Here is a 23,503-nt window from a genome sequence, read left to right as displayed (position 1 = left end):
TGAAAAAAAACACACACATTTATTGGAAGCTGTAAAGCAAACCTGACTTTTTATTTCATTATTTATCTAGTTAGTTTTTTTTTTTTTCATTTGTTTGATATTTCCAGTCTATTTATTTCCTTTCATGATGACATTTAATAAATCTTGGCAGGAATCAGTGTATCTCTCCATCTGCAGAGAAGAGCGGAGGACGAGACGCAAAGCAAAGCCTGCTGCTTCTTCTTTTTTTTTTCATATCTAAAAATCCAAATGAACTTCAAGCGAACAGTGGGGCCGTTCCCCTCGGGGACACAGACTATTTTAGACCCTTTTTTTTTCTTTTCTGCGTCCCCTCCTCCCTCCTCGCCGTTCCCCGCCCACCTCTCCTCACCCCACACACATCCTGACCCGGGCTCGACATATTGATGTATAATTCAAGGTGTGACCTTCATCCTGGAAACTACCTGGACTGGATGGAAGGCCAACTGGTGAACCAAAACATATTAAAGCTGCGACAGTAGGGGCCTGCTGGGGGCCGCGGGTCAGCCGTTTGAAGCTGTCCCTCGTCTGAAGTGGACTCTGTGGGGTTTTAATGGAGAAGGTCAGGGCTGAGTGTCTCCCATCCCACATATAGTGTTTCTCCTGAAGAAGTGGCCAAGGTCAATAAAACACCTGAAAACCACCTTGAAAATGAAACACAATGCTTGTGTAATAATTACTGCCAAAGTCAGATTTGTTTTGCCCCCCCCCCCGTTTTTTAACAGATTCACCAACTACACTATGGACAGTTTGATCATTAGCCACAATAGCACAAAACCACAAACATGTCTTGTATGGTCAAACACTAAAAGTGTGAGCCTTTACATATAAAACGTCTTGCTCAGAAACAAGTGACTGAACCAACAAACATAGCAGAATACATAGCAAAAAATAGAAGTCGTTACTTTGATGAAATGCCAACATATGAACGTGCAAATAGAGTTTTTACACCTAAACACCTGCCATGTAAGTGTGTGTGTGTGTGTGTGTGTGTGTGTGTGTGTGTGTGTGTGTGTGTGTGTGTGTGTGTGTGTGTGTGTGTGTTCCTAGGTGGCCCTGGGCCCACTTATATAAATGCTCGCGTCATCCCAATCAAAACGATAGGGAGATCTGTGTTCTGGAAGCAACAAAAACACTGTTAGTATTGTTTATTTAATGATATGTTAATGATGATATGTCAGTCAGCTTGGATGGCAGTCTAGCTGATTCCATAGTTCACCAAGACAATTAAGAATATGTTGTAATACATTTCATCAGGAGAGTGAGACATCCCCGCCTTCTGTGGGAAAATCTTTGTAGCTTCGTGGCTTTATTCCTCTGTCTTTCACCCACACTGTGATTTCCGCTTAATGTCAGTTGGGAACACAGCTCAATACTGGACCTGAGGCAATACTGTTTGACTGAACATGCATATTTGAATCACCGTAGATCTTAACCACAACCGAAAGATGGTTTCATTAAACATCTAAAGGGGGGTGCGTTTGCATGCAGTGCAATTTGAAAAAGCCGCGTGGAGACGGTTCTGGGGCCTCTGCATTAAGACATTCTTTTGTTTCATGTGGACTTTTTCTTTTTTTTCCTAATACACCCACACGCACACGCACGCACCGGGGCGCGCGGCGTGGAAATGATTGCCTCTCAGTATTAGCTGGCGGAGGGGAGCCGTTCCGTGTTAGATCAGCGTGTGGAAATTACAGTGCTCAATTCCGACCAACGCCCCCCGCAACTCCCCTCTCCTGTGGGTGTTCCAGTCAGAAAATGTTAAATACCACCTCCCTTCTCATCTGTTCTCCCTCCGACGTCCTTCTTCCTCCTACACACAAGAGACAGGGAGGGCAGGAAGTCCGCCTTTTTGCCGGGCTAAATGCTTTAATTAAGCTCTCGGACCACTCGGGAAGAGACAAAGAGGTAATGCCACCAGCCTCATTAATGCTCGCTGCATTTGCACTCTGCTCTGCCATTAACCGCCACGGGACCGCTGTTGCGGGGGTACTTAACTAACCTGGCTCTGTGTCGCCGCGTGGTTGATAAATGTTGGGACGGGGTTAGAACAACCTCGGAGCCTCTCGTGCTCTTGGAAAAAAAAGAGAAAAAAGACCCCCGATGACCGGCTTGGATAGCAACAGCAGCAGCCTGAAAATAAGAACAAAATAAGCAATTTGTTGTTGTTTTTTTTCATCACGATTGATTAAGTGAGCGCATGCAATCCCACTGACTTGATGGAAATGGACATCTGCAGGGATATTTCATACATTGCCAGTGACACTGACAAAACTCTCCCGTTCTGATTTCCATTTCAAAAAGCAATCTCAGGCTTGTTGCGGTTGGACGTACACAAGTCGGTATCGAAGGCGGACCGATCAGGTGCAATCACACTGTGCCTGTTCCAATGTTACACATTCCCACGAAGGAATATTGAACCACTAGCGTTAAGTTAATAGTTAATAAATAAAGAAATACATCAAAAATATACCAGATGATTTTTTCTTTGGCGGGGAGGCGATTACGTTGTGCTTTGTTTGTCTGTCACCTCGGACTCTGCTGGACTTCTTCTCCTCTTCATGTGCAAAAGTAATGTCCTATACTGCAGGGCAGCTGCAACAGAAGACAACTCGACTCGTCGTAGCACTTTAGTTTTCCTCAATCCACGTCTCAATAAAAAATAATCATAAATCAAAAAATAATAATAAAGTGTAATTATCTCCAATGACATCTGCAATGCTTGAACTCGGTTCATCAGAAGCTGCGTTTCCATTACAGTTTTTCGCAAAATAACAGCGATAGTCCTAAAATTTCGGCGAACTACAACTGCGATTTGCAGGTGTTTCCAGTGAATGGCGTGAAGCGCGCAAGGCCGCGATTCCCGTAAAATCTCGTCCCGCGAAGAGACCCCACTTCGAGGAGGATGAAGGTACAAAACATTTTGCGGTCACGTGACCCCGTACGTCACGTCCGACGACGTGTAAACGTGAAAAAGTGTTTACATTATCGATATCGATGCGTCTGGAAAAACCACCTCGTGAGAGCGTAAAAAAAAAAAAAAAACGCGTAGCGATGTTTGACAGGTTTTTCGAAGTTTAGGTGTTTCCATTACCCGATTTTTATTGCGATATTTAGGTCTTGCGCAATTCCAGGGGGGACGGAGACGCAGCTACTATTGAACTCTGTGCACCCTTCGGGCAGCTCGAATAGCGCCTTAACGTCCCGGCATTTCTTTGTTGAGCGGGGGAACGGGAGCGCGCTATCGCTGTCGCGCTACGCTAACGTGGCGGGAAGTTACATGCCGGGGGGTGGGGGGGGTTATGACTGCCTTCACGCGGGCCGGATAGAGACACGCAGCGGGCCGGATGTGGCCCGCGGGCCGTAGTTTGGGGACCCCAGGTATAAACACATCTTCCTCAGCTGAATGAGAAAAAAGCTCAAAGCAGTATTGAGGAAGTTGCGTCGCGAACTCAAATTCCAAAAGGATGGCAAACGTTTCAGCGCGATCCGCCAACTTGTTAAGCGCCTCCGTTTGAACTGTGATCCAGATGAACGGTAACACGAAGATGTGTGGTCAGTTTCTCAGAGAAGCTGTTGCAGAACCAGATTTTTTTGTATGCGGTCGGTGTGGTTGGTGCAGGTGCAGTGCGTTACTTGACGCAAGACTGCTGCGATGAGATTAGCGCACCGCAGGTGGGCTGCGCTGCAATGTCCCGGGCGCCTGAACTGCATTCATGGAACTATTGAAACAAGCCTCGTGTTCAGTTTTATTCTTAATAGGCGGTCTGATCTTGCCAACCAGAAAAAAAAAAAAAAGGAAGAAGGCCTTTCTATCCAGATTGCCTCCCACAGTTTCCAGGAGAGGAGAGCGCAGAGTTAGATTTTTTTTTTTACGCGGAATTTCATCAACAGACGCCTCACCTCTTTCGGAAGCTGCTTTAATTGGATTTCCATATAAATACCAGTCGAGGCAACTCGGGTTTCTCGAGTGTGTTTCCCTGTGCATTTGTCAGACTGACACAGTATGAAAAAGAAACGATCAAATCAAGTGAGATGGAGGAGGGAGCGGGCAGAGCCAGTCGGCTACTGGAGACGACCCGGAACTCACCGTTCTCTACAGGGATGGACCTTCAGAAGACTTTTCCCACCGTGCCGGAAATGTTGTGCTGCCATCGTTCTTAGTCACTAACTGTTTAATATACGTCAGCAAGCAGTGAAGGGAGCGTCTTGGTCACAACTATCTGACGCAATCAAGTCCGAATGAGGACGTTCATATTGTCTCGCTCCATTCTGGGCGCTTTTTACGCAGAGTTTTAAAGCTTAGCTATGCTTTTCTGTGTTAGTGCATATCAAATTTTGCCAAACTGTAGGTAAACGTGCATTTGTGTGTAGATATGACAATGACAATTATTGTATACCTTTATTGATAACAAAATACTGTATACCTGTAACAGTTTTATGTATTTCCACGGCACACAAACAGGGGTAGAATAAACTACGAAAATGATGGGAATGAAATAGATTATCACTATGATTCATTATTGTTGTTATTATTATACTGGTATATCAATATCCTTTTGCACTTTTGTTTAAGCATGGTCTCAGTTTATCATTCCATTATAATTCTAAACTGGGTTCTTGATAGCGTGCTGAATCATTATTATCAGCTACAAGGGCTGAATTTCCGGGCCTCAGATTGAAAATTTAATTGTATCTTGGATGTATTTCAAATGTGTGTGTACGTGTGTGTGTGCGTGTGCGTGTGTGTGTGTGTGTGTGTGTGTGTGTGTGTGTGTGTGTGTGTGTGTGTGTGTGCATGTGTGTGTGTGTGTGTGTGTGTGCAACCAGATGCCGGGATTGGAGGGGAAAAATGCACTTGTTCTGGCTGCTTCTCAGCGTCACGCTGTTATTTTTTTTTGTTTGTTTTGTTTTCCCCCAGTGAAGGTCAGACAATGATAATGCTTTCTGAGACGGTGCTGTTGTTTCCCCCCCCCCGTCCCCAGGCCTGGCCAGGGCAAAGTCAGTCCCCAGCCATACCTACTCCAATGAGGTGGTGACCCTGTGGTACCGGCCTCCAGATGTCCTGCTGGGATCCACCGACTACTCCACCTGCCTGGACATGTGGTGGGTATTCCTAACCTCTGACCTCAAGGTCCTTTTAATATTGTCTCCATTAAAGTGCGATCCATACCCCTGCTACGAGGGGCTCCTCCTGCCGGAGCCGACTGTGCATTTTTTTGCTGTTGCGAGTGTTTTTATTTGCATGTTAATTTGTCCTTGACGGAGCGAGAGAAAATTTTTTTTCTGCGCCTTTACAGCTAGTAGACATATGGCCCAGCATGGTGGTAGACCTAATTTCAAAGACTGGCAATCAGCCAGTCTTTGAGCTTGAGGTTCAGGGAAGACCAACATGCAGGATAAGTCTTGCATAATGCGCAGTGCACCCCCGTGTTTTCAGGATTCTTAAATGTTGTGTTGAGGCTTAGCGTGCAATCTGATCAGTCAGCGATATGTTGTAGTATGCGCAGGGAGGACTTATGAGGGAGGCTTGCGGGTTGCGGTTGCCGATTCCCAACCGCGAGTACTCAGTGCACTGCAGCCAAGGTGAGTTAAAATGCTCTTCAAACACAGGAAGCCTAACGTTAACATCCTGTGGAGGATTAGAGACAAACTGTTGTTTATTTTTTATTGCACTGGCTCGTTTTCAGACGTGGGCTCGAAACCGTTTGGCTCTTCCAGATATATTTTGCAGTGCAATCCCCCTGATCGGCGGTCTGCCTTTTGTCTCTTGCTTAAGACGGAAAAATGGTGTTCATGCCATCGTTGTTTTTTTTTTGTCCGCCGTTTGTTTAAGTTACGCTATCTGAACGAACTCACCGTAGAAATACCAATACAAGCAGGCGAATGTCGCCGCTTTCGCAGATGAAGTCCATCCGTGCGTCAACAGTTTACGAGACAGCGCTGTCCGAACGGCAACTGCGCAAAAGGAACAGAAGAACGTCGCTCGCTTGACGATCTCCACCCGAGCAGCGAATCCTGCAGCCCGCTGCTCTGAGATGGGAGGAGTCTAACAGTTGCAATCTCCTGTGGTGGGATTGTTGGAAGTCGGACGCTGAATTTTGTGGGCAGACAAATCCACAGAGCGGTGTTCGAGCCCCTCCGAGAATGGCCCTGCAACACACACACACACACACACACACACACACACACACACACACACACACTTCCCTGGTCACCTAGAAAGCACTCTTCCGTGAAAAAGCAGCTCTCTCGCAGCGCTGAAAGGTTGGCCGGCTCCGTCTTGCTGCCACGGAAAGCATCCATCACGCCAGCCCGCAGGTTAACAGCTGCCGTCTGCGAGGAGACGGGATGTGATGGAAGATGGGGAGAGGGCCACTCTATTTTTTTTTTTTTTTACATCTCATAACATGTCACCCAGCCGCAGCTCTCGACAGTCTGCCAATCAGGGGAAATGCAGACAAAGACGACCTGCGTGATGATGCGCCGACTAGTTGCAGGTTCAATCAGGAGTGAATTGAACGTCGCTGAGCTGGAGTGGCTCAAGAAAACGCTAACTTCCCACAGCCGGCGCTACGTCAACGCCCCTTTACGCTGGGAATTATTTCTGCCTTTGGCGCCGCATATAAATCCTGAACAACAGAGTTTTCATTAGAAAAGGGGCTCAGTGATTTCCTAAAGTGTATTTCTCGCAATGCTTCTCTCCACAGGCATTACTCAAACAGACGCCCGGATGGTGGATTTCTTTTTAAATTTAAAATGCACCATTAATAGCGCAGTGTAAGGAAGTTAAGAACGGCATAAAACACGGATATGCCAGCTATCATTCTTTCTAACTGTCTTAGATATACAAAGGGGATATAGATTTTTTTTAAATGCTAGAAGAGACAGTGTGCAGCTACTCAGAGGGATGACAGTGGAGGAGCAGAAGCTTTAAACTAATTTGTAAAGCTTCAGGCTCATGTGTTTGGTTTTTATGTCACTGTCAGAATAAATTAGCAAATATTAATATTTTACTAACAGTGAAATGTACAATCAGTATACTGGGCCAAACATAATTAGAACCTAATGCTTTTAAATTATTGTTTTTTTTTAATTATTTGTTTAATTACCCATTAACAATAAAGTGAATCCAACTGTTTTCTCCACTTTTACTTTGGATTTATCATATAGTCGTAGTGTGTTTACACATTTTGATTTCTAGTCATGCACCTGTTTCCCAAGACTCTTGCATCGACGTGTGTAATTATGTTTAACCATCGTTACACCTGTCAGTCATTATGCAAGTCTTCATGCAGTGAAATTTTCCAAGCTTATTTTTTGTGATTCTATTTTATAGATTGAGTCGAGAGTATTGTGATGACTTTGTAGAGGTTTCTTTCATACCTTGTCATTTAATGTAACTTCAGGAAACAAATGCATTTAGTATGAAACACGCTGTAAATGAAGCGTGTGAATGCCGAGTGAATGAGCTGGACATGCTAACATTAGCCAAAATGATACTAGACAACCCTGAATCCAGAGGGTGTCCTTCCGTCGTCAGAGCCACCATGTTGCGTTTCCAAGGAGACCAGTATCAGTGTGTGGCGCAGAATTGTGCTACTGTACTTAAAACTTAAGACTTAAAACCGTTTGTACAGCTAACGTTAGCATGTTGTTCAAATGACACTTAACGCTTACAAGCTTGTGTGTGACATTTAACCTCGCGTTTTTGAGTATGGGAATATTCCCATGTGGTAAAAAAAAAACTGCATCCTTTACATATTTTAAACAGTTTCTTTGCGTCAATCAGTCTAAACTACATAAACCGCATTTTAATAAATTTTATTTCCATGGTAAACTTTCTGAACCTTTAAAGTTACCGAAGTGCAGTCAGTACACTGATGAACACGGTAGAAGGAGCTCGCCTGGAACGCGCCAGCCTCCTCCGTTCTGCATGGTGAACACCACAGATGTTTCTGTTGTGTTGCTGCGACAGGGGCTCTCCTCCCAGCCAGCTCTGCTGCCAGCGCAGGCGTTCATTAGCTGTCTCTCAGCACGCAAGCTAGTATTTACCGAGGCTAATTCACGGTGGCGCACAGTGACTCACCGATCACCAGGACGCGGCGCTCAAAGGCGTCCGCTACCACTGTGCAATAAAGAATAAGGAGAAGAATAAGAATGCCTTTATTTATCCCGCATTGGGGGAATGTGCATAGTTATAGCAGCAAGTAGAGTGCAGAGAGAAGAATTAAGAGAATGCTGATGTTGTTGTGTTCCATTGTAGTCGACGAATGCAACAAGCAACAGAATTTCTTTTTGAAAAATATATCTTCATGTGCTTTTTTTTTTTCATTTAGTTATTGAAAGTACAATTAATTCAATTCAATGGTCAAAACAGAATTAGGGAGAAATTTTCTCTAATATTTTACAGAGGTGTCGTTTCTATCGTTGACTATTGTTGTTGTTTTGACATGGGGGGGAAAAAATGAATAATTTGTGGCCACGAAATACCTCGAAACTGCAGTAGCCTGCTGGATGTCCTTAAGGACCTTTTCTCATTATGTTCTGCTCAGTAGCTTAGCTGACGTTAGCAGACTGCTCCAGACTATTTTGTGGCCACAAATAAGTATGCCGTGCACACGTTATATTTATTTTGTGGGAACAAATTAACATTCTGTGGAAACTAATATTTCCTGGGGGCAAATTAGTATTTTGTGCAGAAGTCAAATCTATATTGTGGCCACATTAAAAAAAAAATAATAATAATACTTTTTCCTCACCATTTTACCTGAAAAATGATTGAAAAAACAACAACAGGGTTGTTAGCATGATAAAACTGAAAAAAATAAAATCTTATTTTGTAGAAATATATTTTCTTCAGGCTTCTTGCGCTTTCCCCCAAGTTAAAACAACACCGACCAAGCTCCCCTGAATGGCAGCGCCACCGTCTTATTATCAACCAGTGTCTGCTTGGTCTAAGAGGGGCTGACCCCTCGGGCTTAAGCTGACAGAAATATATTGCACCGTAGGTGGAGCAACATGGGTGTTAAGGCTGACCTCTGTCCACGAGCACGCACACACCTCGGCTAACAGAGCTGTTTTGGACGCTCCGGTGGAAATCCTGCACGTCGAGGTCGCTGCCGTGTCACCGAGATGGATGAATCCCCGCATTGGCTGAGGATCGCTCGGAGGGGAATGACTGTATAAATTCCCAGAGATGGATTTTCAGAATCTCTCTGCCTCTATCCGGCCCTCTTCTATCGCCGGCTCGGTGGATAGAATGTGCACTGAAGCAGCAAGTGGAGCGGCGTTAGCGACAATAGCTCCTTGACAAACGAGCAGGGGCAACAGTTTATGCGTCCACACACACACACACACACACACACACACACACACACACACACACACACTTGTGCACTTCACTCAGCTGTTCTTGCGAAGGCGTTGCACCAGCTTCCATTTATTTTGCACGGCCTCATGGCCTCATCTGAATTCCTGTAGTTTGCCTTCATCTTAATTCAACCTTGATCCACGCGACAATATTGGCCCCAACCGTGATATACAGTGACGTTTCACCTGGCAGGTTCGGTCCATAATCTTAATGAGGCGCAGAGATTCAAAAAAAAGTAAGCCAAACATCCAATTTACTGATATGAACCTACATTTGCTGTTAGCATTTATTAGCGTTCAAGAAATTGCGGAATTTGTTGCGCTTGAAAAGTGCTCGTGAAAGTCCCTAAATTCTCTCGCTCTTGTTCCTCCACCTTCAGAACTGTATCATCTTTCTCACATTCCCAACACCGTGTCAACAAAAGAAGTAGCCGCAAATGCTAACCGGCTATCGTAGCCAGTAGTTCACAATGTTAGGAACGACCGCTGAGGCTCAATCACGAACAAACCCCAAAGCCAAATTCTCTCGCTTGGAATACATTGCGCTGACTTTGCCATTTGCCATTGTATATCCTGTGGTGACAGTCGTCTTATGTCTGTCATAGCTCCATGTCACAGTGGGAGCCGCTGAGGATGTGCAGGGAGCCGGTCCTGGTCCTGGTCCTGGTCCTGGTCCTGGTCCTGGTCCTGGTCCTGGTCCGTGGTGTACGCGCAGTGCAAAATGTCTAGTCGTGGCGTTATATTGCAAATTATTGAAACCTTTCCTCAAGCTTTCCATTTGGCTGATGTCTTCAATGACTTTTTGAATGGGTTTCCTAAAACTGCAGCCAACCCGCTCGGGACCATCAAAAGGTTTCAGCTTGAGTTTTGGGGAGGTCTAATTTCATTAGCGTTTTTTCCATCCTGCCAGCCAGTCCTCAAAGAATGAATATCACGCAGAGCACTTATCTTGGCATTACTAAAAGAAGACTTTATTGTGTGTCTCGTGCCTTCCAGGGGAGTTGGCTGCATCTTTATCGAGATGATCCAAGGAGTGGCTGCCTTTCCCGGCATGAAGGACATCCAGGATCAGCTGGAGCGGATATTCCTGGTGAGTCGGCTCGTCGTCGTAATAACCGCCGTCTCGAGGGATACAGACTTCCAAACCGTTTTGCGTCATTATCAATGTCAGATTAAGTTCTTAAATTTTAAAATAGCAAGCCTGTCCTGAGTGTGAATGGATGCTCGGCAGTCTTGGCACACTAAACCTGCAATGGAACATTTCAGTCTATTGCAAGTTCCACATCACAAGTCAGGAATAAAGTCCTACTGCATAGTGGAACGTACATGCTGGGATACTTATTAATCACGATAAGGTTAGAAAAAAAAAAAATCATCCATCATCCATCGCTGTCATCTGTCACAGCAGAAAAAGACGGTCGGTTCAGTCCATGGAGTCTGTATTCTTTATCCATGTCTCCTGACAAAATGACTCCGCTCAGGTGTGACGGAGGAGGTCTGGCGAACACCGTAGTTTATGTTTCACCATCGTCATCGTTTTACTTTTGTTCTCACATCTTGCTTTGTTTCCCCCTCGCGCGCTTGTTAGCCAACAAGGAAAGCGCTTTTGCTCACCGGCTGCGTCTCCTTTACATTTCCCTCCAACTCCCATTCAGCAGCAGCAGCATTGTACATGGTGTGTAGGTGAAATCGAGTGAGATGGCTGAAAGACACCCAGTGCCTGTGTGTTGAGTGTTGACCAGCATGTTTTCACTCTTTACTGTGATACTTTGCCAGATCTCTGAGCAGAATGGATTCTGGCTTATAAATATAAACTTTATTGATCTTTTTTTATGATTATCATTCAAATTTCAGCTTGCAATTTTTACTCATTTTGTATAGAAGTTACTTTGGATTTTCAAGTAACAGTTTGTGGCAATGCCAGGTGAGTGGTTGCTGATTTACTTGATATTTCTTTCACAGACGCTTCAGGTTATTTTGGTTTTTAAAGCACGTTCAGAACGTTGCGGAAAAAAACAAAACTGACTGTCTGACGGTCAGAGGTTCAGTCTGAGCTGGCCGGGAAGGACGTGGTTGTTATTTTTGGCAGAGCGCCGCAGATTAAGTGACTGTGCGGGAGACCCGGATGTAAAGATCTCCCTTTGAGAGACGAGATGCGCCTCGTGTCAAAATTTGTTCAATTGAGGGATGGGGAACGAGGTTCCAACAGGCCTCCCAGCCTGCCCTTGAAACAAATGAATCCGCTAATAGCGTAATCACTGGCAATTTCCAGACACCCGTGGGCCCATTAATACCAGTCTCATTTGAATGCCATGGCACACGGCGACGCTGCTTGCCAACCAGGTGCCTCCATCTGCGGCCTGCGTCTGCTTCCAGCTGGACAGCCTCGAGCAGGGCGTGGCTCCATCTCACCAAATCTCTAAATAATAGAACGGATGTGTCCTCGGCAGAGTCCTTCCACCGTCAAAAACAAAGACGCTAAGCTAATTAATGCTATATTCAAAAGGAAGCCTGGCCACGGTGACTCCCCCACAGCTGCATGTGACTTAAGGTCCCTTCCTCCCTCCGACCCGTGCAGCACCACAGAGCAACACGTGAGCACAAATATGTATTTTTTTTTTCGGGGGGGTGGGGGTTGCGGCAGCGCGACGTAAATATTTCACGGTGATAATGTACGAACGGCGTAATCGTCGCGGGATATTCTGTCTCCCCCCGCCCCCATGAAATATCATCTCCAGTCTCCTAATTGAAGCGGGGGGATAGCAGGCAGACATAATGGATTTATATTCATAGGCTGGAAGGGGCCTGAATAATTTATGTGGAAAATTACAGAGTTGAAAGTGTGAACGGATTGGTCTGCAGGAGAAGTCAAGGATGGAGAACAATGCAGGTCCACTGCTGTTTGGCCCCTGGGCTGGAGATATGCATCTGAGGATGGATGGATTTTTGGGAAGTCGGGGATGAGGATAGGTGATGGTGGGGGGTTGGCGAGGGGGGGGGGGGGGAAGTGCCCTGCAGGCAGCGGGTGGGGGAGGGCGGGGGGGGTCTTTTCCAGATTGGGGAGACCAAGCGGGAGGAAAGGCGGTAAAAAAAAAAAAAAAAAAAGTCTTCTATTGATTGTTTCTTGTGCCAGAGAGGACTTGAGGGGGCTTCCTGCAGACATCTGGACGAGCCCCCAGTGATCCCAGACTCCCCCTTCCCCGAGTTACAAAGACACAACATGATTGGATGAGGGAGGCCCAACACTGGGATGGCCGCCGGCCAGACTAACTCAGGGCTCAGCTGTAGACTCCTTGGTCGCAGATGCCAGATTAGTTGGAAATCTATTTTTAACCTTCTCCTCGTCGTGGAGGTCCACATTGCAAATTGAGGCAAATTTGCCATAAAGATGCTTGTTGTGGCATCTTGGAAGAGACTTTCAAGCTGCCAAACTGAATTGGTCCACTGTTTCTGTTCTGAAAAAAAAAAAAAAAAAAAAAAAAAAGACCTCTATGTGAAATGACGGATTTGGTTGTGTGAAAACTCGACGTGTTCATGTCTATTTTTTTATTATTTTTTTTTTTTGTTGACAAATCTATTTCAAAACCTCCAATATTTTTTCACAGTAGCCAGCTCCAATTTTAAGAAAGAAGTAAATAAGAAAAATACACACACACACACACACACACACACACACACACACACACACACACAAACACGCACGCACAACATAAAGGACTCTACAATATTTAAATGAATGCAGTCTGGCATCATCTTTACTTTCAAACCCTCTAAATTATTCATTGTCAAATTGCTCAGGAATTTGCTTTCACTGTCTTTTGGAATTATGTTTTCTATAACTAATCCCCCTCACACAGCTCATAAAATACTCATTTTTTTTATTTATTTGGCATGTCAAAAAGAAAACTGCATTCCTCATCTTCGATGCACCGTTTCCTCCTCCAAGTCAAACAAACACGTTTCCCACTCCCAAAGCAACACTCGTTGAATTCCATCACGGAGAAAATGAGACGGGCGGAAACAAGCTTTCTCACTCGGGTGAATTTTTTGCGTTCTCCGCCTGTCAAGCGTGGTGCTGACGAGAAAAATATGTATGTAAATGGGGAGGTTTCGCCGCTACCCAATCAGCAAGTGATCACAAAAAAACTCAGAAAAATAAATAAATAAAAAATCCTGTCAGAGCGCATTGAGGGGATGACATTTCCATCCATCCAACGCGTAGGGCGGCCCCCGTCAGAGGGGTCAGAGTTTGGATGCGCCGCCTCGGAGACGCGTGTGAAGGGCGCCGTCGGTGGTATTATGCAGAGTCAGAAGCATCTTAAAGGCCACGTTGTTTGAAGAGCGGAAGAGAAAGGTCAGCTTCCGTCAGTGTTGGAGGGGCGCCCTGCCAGGAGTCGAGTCCACGAGGAGCTGGAGCGTCGCGGGCGGTGGCCGCCCACTTTTCCTCCTGTTGACCAAACCTTTAGGTGGAGGGACGTGCGGTCAGACTCTTAGGGTGGTGTTTTTCAACCGTCTTTGAGCCTCGGCACATTTTATATACGTGGAAAAAAATCCCATGACATACTGCCAACTAAAAATATGATAAAATCACACTCATCAGGGCCTAATGCCATGCAAGTCTATGGGGTCAAAAGTCAACTTTGTCCTAGAGACATGGGACCACTTGCAGGTTCATTGGGATCCCTCAACACACAGCCATGTCAAATTTGGGGCTTCTAGCCCATGAGGAACCCTGAAACCCTAACCCTAATTCCAGCAGTAACCCTAACCCTAACCCTAATTCCAGCCTTATCACTAACCCTAATGCCATGCAAGTCTATGGGGTCAAAAGTCAACTTTGTCCTAGAGACATGGGACCACTTGCAGGTTCATCGGGATCCCTCAAGACCCAGCCACGTCAAATTTGGGGCTTCTAGCCCATGAAGAACCCCGAAACCCTAACCCTAATTCCAGCAGTAACCCTAACCCTAACCCTAATTCCAGCCGTATCACTAACCCTGATGCCATGCAAGTCTATGGGGTCAAAAGTCAACTTTGTCCTAGAGACATGGGACCACTTGCAGGTTTATCGGGATCCCTCAAGACACAGCCACGTCAAATTTGGGGCTTCTAGCCCATGAGGAACCCTGAAACCCTAACCCTAATTCCAGCAGTAACCCTGACCCTAACCCTAATTCCAGCCTTATCACTAACCCTAATGCCGTGCAAGTCTATGGGGTCAAAAGTCAACTTTGTCCTAGAGACATGGGACCACTTGCAGGTTTATCGGGATCCCTCAACACACAGCCACGATAATATAGTCTCTTAATCTCTTGACACTCATTCAGTGTGAAACCTGGGCCTGTTTTTATCGATGCACACAAAGCTATCTTGGGAAGAAGGGTTAGGTTGTCCGCAACCGAGTCTGTTGTGAGTCCCTTCGCAGAATTGGTTCAGCCGCAGCCGCAGTCATCAAACACGGCAAGAGGGGTCGTCAAGATTTTTTTCCCGGCTCGGCAACCTCTCGGAAGGCTGACATTTCACGGAGATTTCACGGCCTCAGCGAAATTATAATGGATAGTGTGTTTTGATGAAAAAAGAAAAAAAAATGAAATGTTTGGGTAGTGGTGTTGTTCTTTCAAGGTCAAAGCAGCAGAATCAGGGATGCCGACGGGATTTTACCAGTGCTGAAAATGTTTGCGGCAGCTATTTGCATGTATTTGCAGCGTTGTTTAGCACCTTTGAAAGGCAGGTGTTTAACCTTGCGCAAAAAACATTGGCCTCACTCTGCTAGCGCAACACAAAAACGCTCATTTTGAATATGGTGGTGGACTTTTGCGTCTGTTTTTTTTTGCCTGTGTAGATCACTCGCCACACGCAAACGAAAGGAGCACTTCCTGTTTGCGTGTGCAGTTTATTTTGCCCCACATCATCATGGATCTCAGTCTGACTATATTGGTCTATCTGGTGTTTTTTGCCTAAAGCATATTTGAGCAATGCAATTAAACCGATGTGCAAAACCAGAGCGATTTGTTCAAGCAAACCTACCTCAGACAGGGCTTTCAGAAACAACTGCTTACTTGCACTGTGTTTTGACTGTGATGCCTGTGTCTTAAATTCAATTGAATACAAATAGAGGAGAATGAATCTGAATTTGTACAGAAAAAAAAATAAAAATCATGGCACGCAGATCATTTTGCTAATTAGCGCCCTCTGCGTGAAGTGATTTGTCGTTCATTTACAATCCACCCATCAGCGACTACCTTGGCAGCGTTAGCAAAGCTATGGGACCATTAACATGGCTGAGTGTTACATGTGGTTTGGTCCGTCCACAGCGCGCACACGATATTATTTTCCCTCTACCGTGTTAATTAAAACCTCTCCGCCTCTCGCCTGACAATTCATTTCCTGTCGCCTTTGACAACCTGGCGTGCAAAGTGAGGAAACAATCTGCTTCTCTGCAGATTTGCCCGTCGTTGGATTTTGTTCCGGATGAAGCGGTCTTTCTCTGTTGGTATTTTCAGTGACAGTCATCGCGGGTGGTGCGAGGGAGGGCAGCGCTTTACTAATGAGGCTGTCGTTAATTAAGCACCAGCAAGTCTCATATGCCAAACATCAACACAAATCAATCCTCCGACAGTTTGCCTCTTCTTGCTTTTGCCTCTGAGGATTTCTGCTTCTCTGCATGGGCCAATTTGCCCGTGACACCTCACCTCCAGCAGGTTATTATCCTCGACAGCGTTACGTCCGCGGCTCATCGCCGTTACCTCGCAGAGCTTGCGTGTGCGGAACGTGTGGGTGAGCGAGGCGCGGATGCACCCCCCGCCCCCCCGGCTTTCTTTTAACGCTGCCGTGTTGAACGGCGATGAGGCGAGGCCCCCCCACGCCCCTGCGCGTTTCTGTCCTTCCCACGCGCGCGGAAATGTCTTCGCCGATTAAAGTGGAGCCGGAGGAGGCTGGGCTCAGGCGAGGAGGTTAACCGGCTGTCAACACGCAGAAGATTATGTCCACCGGAGGGACGCTACGAATATGGACGGGTCTATCTGCGAGACGAGAAATGGCCTGTCGAGCCGAGCTGGGCTCGGTGCAGGGCTGTGCGTTTTCATTTGCCGTCGGAAGACAACAAGCTGCATCTTATTAGCGGGACTGAAATAGAAGTGCGTGCTGAAACGTGAGCCCGTCCAATTTCACAGACATACGTTTGCTTATTGCGTGAATCTGCCAGCACATGGGATCTATCATTGACCCAAGCGCACAGGGTCATTTTAAAGGAATACAATACTGGCTTTATTCATGTGGAGGTGATTTAAATATCTTTATAATATTACACATTTTAAACTACATTAGAAATAATAGAAATTATTATAATTATATTCTGGAACCTTTCAGATTTGAGTTCTACATGTGTGGGTGTCAGCATGTGGCTGTCAACAGTCAAGAGTTTGCAGTTAGCAAAAGCCAACAAGACCAGCAACGTCCATGTGTATTTGCACTTGAATCAAGTGACCGTTACCCCTCCACATTGCACACAGGGATGAATATGAATATGAACATTGACAAATGGTGTGTACATACATAGATACTAAGTCAGAGCACCTGTGACTTGTACAAACTATAAGTTCAAACATGATCCAGAATCTTCTAAAGCAAGGTTGTTGTTTTTTTACTGTCATGAAAAAGGCTCTTTTGTTCAGGTCAGAACACCTTTTAACCTCTTGTTATATAGTTTTAATGTGTATGGCCTTAAATCTCAGAAAATACATTTTACAAAGCCCTAAAAATGAGGAGTCTCATTTTTTTTTCTTCTATCTGATAATATACAGAAAAGTAGATGCTGTTCAGAAGCTCAGTCTTTAAAATAAAATAAAATAAAAACTGCAATGCTAGTGGTTATGGCAACATTACATTACATGTGTTCGTGTACGTGTAGTTGCAAAAACATTTTATTCAGATCTTTACTTTAGGAACTTTTCTTTTTAAAGTGAGTTTTTGTGAAAATAAATGTTTGTCTGTTATCATAGGGACACAATGCATGTGTTTTTAGAAATATATGTAAGTGGTTTTAATGAATTAAAATACAATGAATGGCTAAATTAGTGTCAAGCCACTCGAACCTGGTGCTCCACAGAACATCCCTCAGTGTTTTGTTAAAGCAGCGGCAGCGGCAGCAGTGTCCTGTGTGGCACCGCCGCGCATGGTGCGAATACCCATTTGCTCTCCTCAGAGACCTTGTTTATTTAGAGTGTATTCCCGCTATGAAGAGTAATCGAGTGCACATGCCAGTTGATCTTCCCTCAGGAGAGAGCGGGAGGCTGCTGCGAAGATAAATAATGCCATTCAGCGACAGCCGCTGTGTCAGTGACATGAGCGCCCATCTGCCGAAAACCCAGACAGGACGGAACGGGGCTTACCCAACACATTCCACCAGTTCACAGTGGGAGTCAGCTGATCCACTTGGCACTGGTTCTGATCTGTTTGACCCCCGCCTGGAGGTGACCCCAATCTGCTCCGCTGCCGCCGCCGTGCAGTTGGAAAGCAGCATCGTCAGGGCGGGACTGGGATTTTTTTTTTATTTTTATTTTTTTTAATGGGGGGGGGGCAAAGAAGTAGATGAAGGATGGGGTCAGGATGGGGACAAAGGCTGACTGTAGAGGTAGGAATGTGGAATCAGGCAGGGGTCAGATACGGCCGAGCCTGGGGTCAGTACAGGGATTTATGATGGGATTAAGGGGTTGATCTCTGGAGGGGGGCTCGCTAGGCCGGGCCTGCACCGAGAAAGACTTAATACGAAGAGGAAATCAAGTGACTGCCTCTGTCTGCTTTCCTTAAACGGGGGCATCGCAGCAGACGCTGAGGTTATCGTGACTCATTGGTTTGACATGCTCGTCATCAGGTTCAATGAATGAGAGTGACCTGATATGCGTGCAGCGACCGGTATGCTCAGCTATCGAATAGTGCAGTGGCCGAGAATGAGAACGTAACCCAGATTCAGCGTCCAAATTTTGGAAGTCAATGAGAAATTTTGCACAGCTCCCGACTCTTCAAAAAAAAAGCACTCGCCAAGACACTCACCTCGCAAAAGCCAGATGGCGCTGGAGTTGAATGGTCACAAGAAATGTGCACTGTGAAGCCATTCTGAAGGCCTTTGCAGACCGGGTACGTCACGAATGAACAAGACCAAATTGCGCATATTAATCAATGATTCCAACTGGCGACCGCGATGCAATTATGCGTCATTTACCGGAAAAGTTTTGCAGAGGAAAACTTTCCGCGACCGCTTAAAAATAACTGTGTATACATGTTAGTAATTGATGGAGTCGTCTTCCAACTCCAGGAGCGATGAAGAGCAAATTTTTCTCCGGACCAAAATGAGGATGAGTTTGTGGGTTCGTCCCGTTCTTCGAGCCAACAGAGCAACGGAGCTGGCGCAAAACAAAGTGTCCGCTTGTTTCACCACGGCCGTCAGATATTGTGGGGCGAAGTAGCTCGACGGCAAATCCTGCGCTGCTCGCTGAAGTTCTGTAAGCGCTAAAGCCGCGCAAGCCTTGCGATGGAGGAAGCAGGGACATTTAGAAAAACTGCCCGTCAGTCGACTGCCTAGTAAGTGGCGAAAACGTTTTTCATCGTGGAAAGAAACCTTGAAACTTGCCACAAAGCATGTGGGAGTTGGCGATGGTCTCAAGAACTCTCCTGACGGCTTGGACCAGGGATAATAACATTTGATAAAACATCCTTAAATAAAATAAAAATGAGTAAAGATATAAGGTTGATGTGAACAGAAGACTTTACTTGACCATAAAGAATAGCAGGCTGTGTTTCAGAATGCGCCCCACACTATTTCAAGTGTATGCCCACAATGCATCCTTTGACATACCAGATGGGTGATGGTGGGTACATGAACAATGATCATAGTAGTAGTTTCACACTTCCTCTTACTTGCCAAATTGATAATTAACTTGAACTCACACTCAAATCAGGGTGTAGTGAAGTGGCCGTGCCCTGAAACACTCCACCTCAATTATTAAGTCAAGTTCATCACATTCATTTGTCACGTGTCAAGTGAGGCTGACCCACAAGCTTTATCTCCAACGATCCCTTTAAACTCACTTTTGTCTCTTCGTCATCTTCATCATAATGAGGGGCCTCTGTGTAAAGGTCAGATGGTCCGTTCCTGGCTGCCTGGGTGGTCGGTAACTAAAGCCGGTGTGGGATGTGGGGGCTTTTGGGGAGCGCGGGGGGTCGTCAGAATAGAAGAATATCATGCGCATCTTTGGGTCACGACCCATGACCTCTGAGGAATTCCTCTGCAGCAGAGGGTCTCGCTGTCTCAACACACTCCGGCCACACCCCAATATATCACCCTGTCGTTCAGCAGATTGTTTTGCATTTCCACCATTGCACCTGCGCTGCGCTCGGGCTTCGGTGTCATTGCCGTTCGCTGAAGTCATTCGAATTCACTCAGCACAATTTAAAACATACTGTAAAAGAATAAAGTTTTTTCATGTGTCCGCCTAAATTGATAGGCGTTCGCTCGACTTCAGGTGAAACCAATGCAGGAAATGACGTTTGGGAAAACACAATAAACAAATGCTTGTGTAATAGGTTGCCCTGGATTCACCAAAAGACCAGTGAGTTGTTTTTTTTTTTTTGTAGTTCATGGTTTAATTTGTGGTTAGCTCATTGTTTGTCTTCTCCTTTAGTATTTTACAGCAGCTAAGGAGCGGAATATGTTATTCAAAAGGATTGGTTAGTTCGAAAAATAGCAATGTGAAAGCAAACCAGCTTAACGTTACATCCCCAATGAAATCGAGTCCCCAATCAAACCGAGTCTACACCTTTTCGTCTACAGAACTAAAAGGTGTAAAAAAAATATATAAAAAAAACGACTTTCATCGACGAAAAGGGAACAAAACTGAGCAAATCGGTTATCGTCAGCAGGTTTTACACTCCCACTCCATATTTCCTCATGAGCACTTGGACACCTACTCCCATCGGCAAAGCCATCCTCCATCCAGAATTCCCATTCCAACGCTTCAAAGGTCGGTGAACCTCCCCATCAATAATGCAAGCAGGCTTCAGCTCGGCGGACCTGGCTGGGATCCACTGACAAATCTGCTCATTCCCCTCTCCTCACCCCTGAGATGCTCCCACAACCTTTTTCCTTCTCTGCCCCTATAACTCACCCTGGCCGGCCCTGTCTGCATCAGACTCTCAGAACCCTGCTATTATCCTAAAATGCTCTTGTGGACTCCTGAATAACTCTCAGTCATCAGTAATCCTAAGTAGGTCATTGAAATCGATTTCACCCCAGACAGTTATTTAACAGCCCCCCCCCCCCCCCTCCTCTTTTCCCTTGTGTGTTGGTGGCTGAGTTTTAAAAGATGGGGGGAAAAAAACAAAAAACAACATGCAGGCACAGAGTGACTCTGCGTTCCTTTAATTCGACGAAAAATGCAGGAAGCCAAGAGATGTGTTGCAGGATAGCTTTCAGATTTTATTCTTCATGCTAGAGCATCCAGCAAGCTTGCAAACAATCTTAACGAATGGAATTACTTAATCACAAAACCTTGTCTCAGCAGTTCTTCTAAAAACCCTTGCGATTTTGAATACTGTTTTCCGGAATGACAAGTTACATCTAAATGCAAATAGTTGCCCCTGCAGGTCGTGGAGGGAAGTTGACCAGGTGTGTGCGCTCGCGTATGGTGAAATTATTTTTGTCATTACACTTTGAGTGCTATGCACTCTGACAGAAACTATTAACGGATGACTCAAAGGACATAACGTTAGCCATGTTTAGTTTTGAGATCTGTTAAAGTCGTGTTTATTTAAGCCAAACACTCTGTATGACTGTTTACTTACTTAGTAGCTAAAGTGCTTAATGTTGGAAAACTGTTGGCTACATGCCAATAGAGCCCCCTGTAGAAAATGGTGATGTTTTATTATCCTGTAAAGTAAAACCAGATCTTCATGGTAGCGTGGTAGCATGGAGGGGCATAAAAAACACCTGGTTGGATGAGTTGTTTCAGTGTTAACCATTGTGAGGCTCAATAGTGAGCACATGACTAACTTTTTTTTGGGGCGAATAAACTTTCAGGATGGACATCATTGCAAATAGCTCCAAAATAAATAGGGGGCAAAACTACAGTCTGTTTATACGCCATGAGAGAACAATCAGAAATCAGTAAAATATTCACTCGGGACAAAAACAGGAACAACACAATGTACAGTAACAGTGTAAACTATTGGCTCACTCACTGCCTACTGTGGCTAGCTTAGAGCTGGGATGTATGTTGTCTCCACTGAGCCCTACAATAACTTTTAAAGGGAGAGGTATAAATCATTGGATATTGAAAATGAAATGAAGAGTAAAACTTGTCAAACGTTGCTCTCGAGACTCGTCACTGAAATCATTGCTTACGATGCTTTACTGCCACTCAGTGTCCTGTTTTGGTACTGCACCGTCTGTGACTATTCGTGGTCGAGTTCAGCCTCACTGCCGCACTGGGGTCCCTTTTCATTAAACATTTCGTCATGCTGATTTAACCGTTTCATTTCTGTAATTCCTAACGTGGGAGCTGTATCCGGGCAGTGACATTGCAGTGGACCCAAAAACACACCCTGTGATTTCACCGCCCCCCATCCCCCTTTCATCGGGTGTTTTCTTTGTGCGTCTGCCACGCCAGCTGTTGCCATCTGAAACTGATGAATTCGAATGATTTCACAGCCCGTCGTCGGCACAGTGTTTTGTATGTGTTGCACGGTAACCGGCCGCAGAGACTCCCCGAGCAGTTCCTCGACTGCTGGAGTGTGCTGCGGATCAAGAGACGGCGGGACAATCTGGAAACTATTATGCTGCTCTGCTGTGATGGATCATGCAGCAGGCATGTCCGCTGCTCTGGATTTTGTCATCGTCCACCAGGCCTGGGTGTGCGTGAGAATCCATTCAGCCCCTCCATAAAAAGATGTTGCTGCGCTGCGGGGATGCCTTTATGATGCAAGTTCCACCATGTTTTACAGTGAAGAGCAGCTTCCCCGCCCCCCTTTCCCATTCAGTTTTTCAACAGTGTTTTGTTAAAATGACTGTTACAGAATCATGACATGTTTATTTTCAGAATCAGAAAAAACATTATTAATCCCAGCAGAGAAGTTGAATGAGTGTGTGAGGTAATCGTAGTGGCTGTGTGGAAATGAAGGTTTGAGTTTGTGTGTGAAGTTGACTTTAACTCTTCTCCTCCCTTCTTGTGTTTATGTATGTCAGGTCCTTGGCACCCCATCTGAGGACACCTGGCCTGGGGTTCACACTTTGCCTCACTTTAAACCAGGTGAGACATTTTTGTTGTTGTTATTATTGTTTAACAGTTCTCATTTCAATGTTTGCTAACTTACTATGAATTATTTAATTATGAATGTGAAGCGTTCATTAAACCATAACTCAGTTTTAAACTATTAAAAATACTTGCATGGAGTCCACAGTGCTGTTTGTAAAATATAGATATCAAGATAGCAATCCACTATCTCAGGATTAAATGTTGATAGCAACATTTTTGCTTAAGTGTCAATCATTGAGTGTAAACTAGATGATCAATGTAGAACCTCCCATGACCAACTCTGGTGTTTCCTTTACCCTGATACCACCTTGTGAAAACTACTGCACAAATCAGGCAATACTATGTATCACTGTCATGTGCTAAGCAATCAAACAAATGTATTCCTGACAGGTAAATCACCTTATTAATGTCAACAGCATATCCACCCCCATATTTTGAGGAATAAGGAGCAAGTCTTCTGATATCAATATCTTGAGCCAGAATTTAAAGCTAGCTAAGAAAAAAAGAGGTGGAAAATTCAGCTAGAATAATAAATGTTGTCTTCATCTGTCAGCTGGTGTCCAATTGATTTATCCTGGACACACAGCAGCTCTCAGAGGGTTTGCGCTCGCTTTGATGGGTTAGCTCGGACGGTTAATGCCCACGTGGGAGGCTTAGTAAATATGGCCACCATTTTGTACCATTAATGTAGAAAACTTATTCCTTTTTTTAACTCGACAGTTTTTGGAGTGTGTAATGTTGCCATACTAAAAATAAACTTGCCGTAATTTTGGATTTAAAACCACCGGTGCTTCGTGTCTGCCATT

The 23,503-nt window shown here is 45.2% G+C and overlaps 1 protein-coding gene across 3 annotated transcripts in view; it reads left to right on the top strand.

Annotated features, from left to right (window-relative positions):
- The window catches only part of cdk14 (cyclin dependent kinase 14), a 150,931-nt gene that overhangs the window by 73,749 nt on the left and 53,679 nt on the right, over positions 1–23,503 (top strand). For all 3 annotated transcript variants that reach the window (XM_076041300.1, XM_076041302.1, XM_076041301.1), the window contains 3 exons: positions 5,004–5,124; positions 10,387–10,480; positions 22,628–22,691. In XM_076041300.1, the coding sequence (XP_075897415.1) occupies positions 5,004–5,124; positions 10,387–10,480; positions 22,628–22,691 (279 nt within the window). The remainder of the gene's footprint in view (positions 1–5,003; positions 5,125–10,386; positions 10,481–22,627; positions 22,692–23,503) is intronic.

The sequence above is a fragment of the Nelusetta ayraudi genome, unplaced genomic scaffold (genome assembly GCF_046127955.1).
Source record: "Nelusetta ayraudi isolate G7.1 ecotype Tasmania unplaced genomic scaffold, CSIRO-AGI_Nayr_v1 ptg000063l, whole genome shotgun sequence".
In the NCBI taxonomy this organism is placed as follows: Eukaryota; Metazoa; Chordata; class Actinopteri; order Tetraodontiformes; family Monacanthidae; genus Nelusetta; species Nelusetta ayraudi.
The sequence above is the reverse complement of the archived record's forward strand: the minus strand, read 5'-3'. Positions and strand labels throughout refer to the sequence as shown.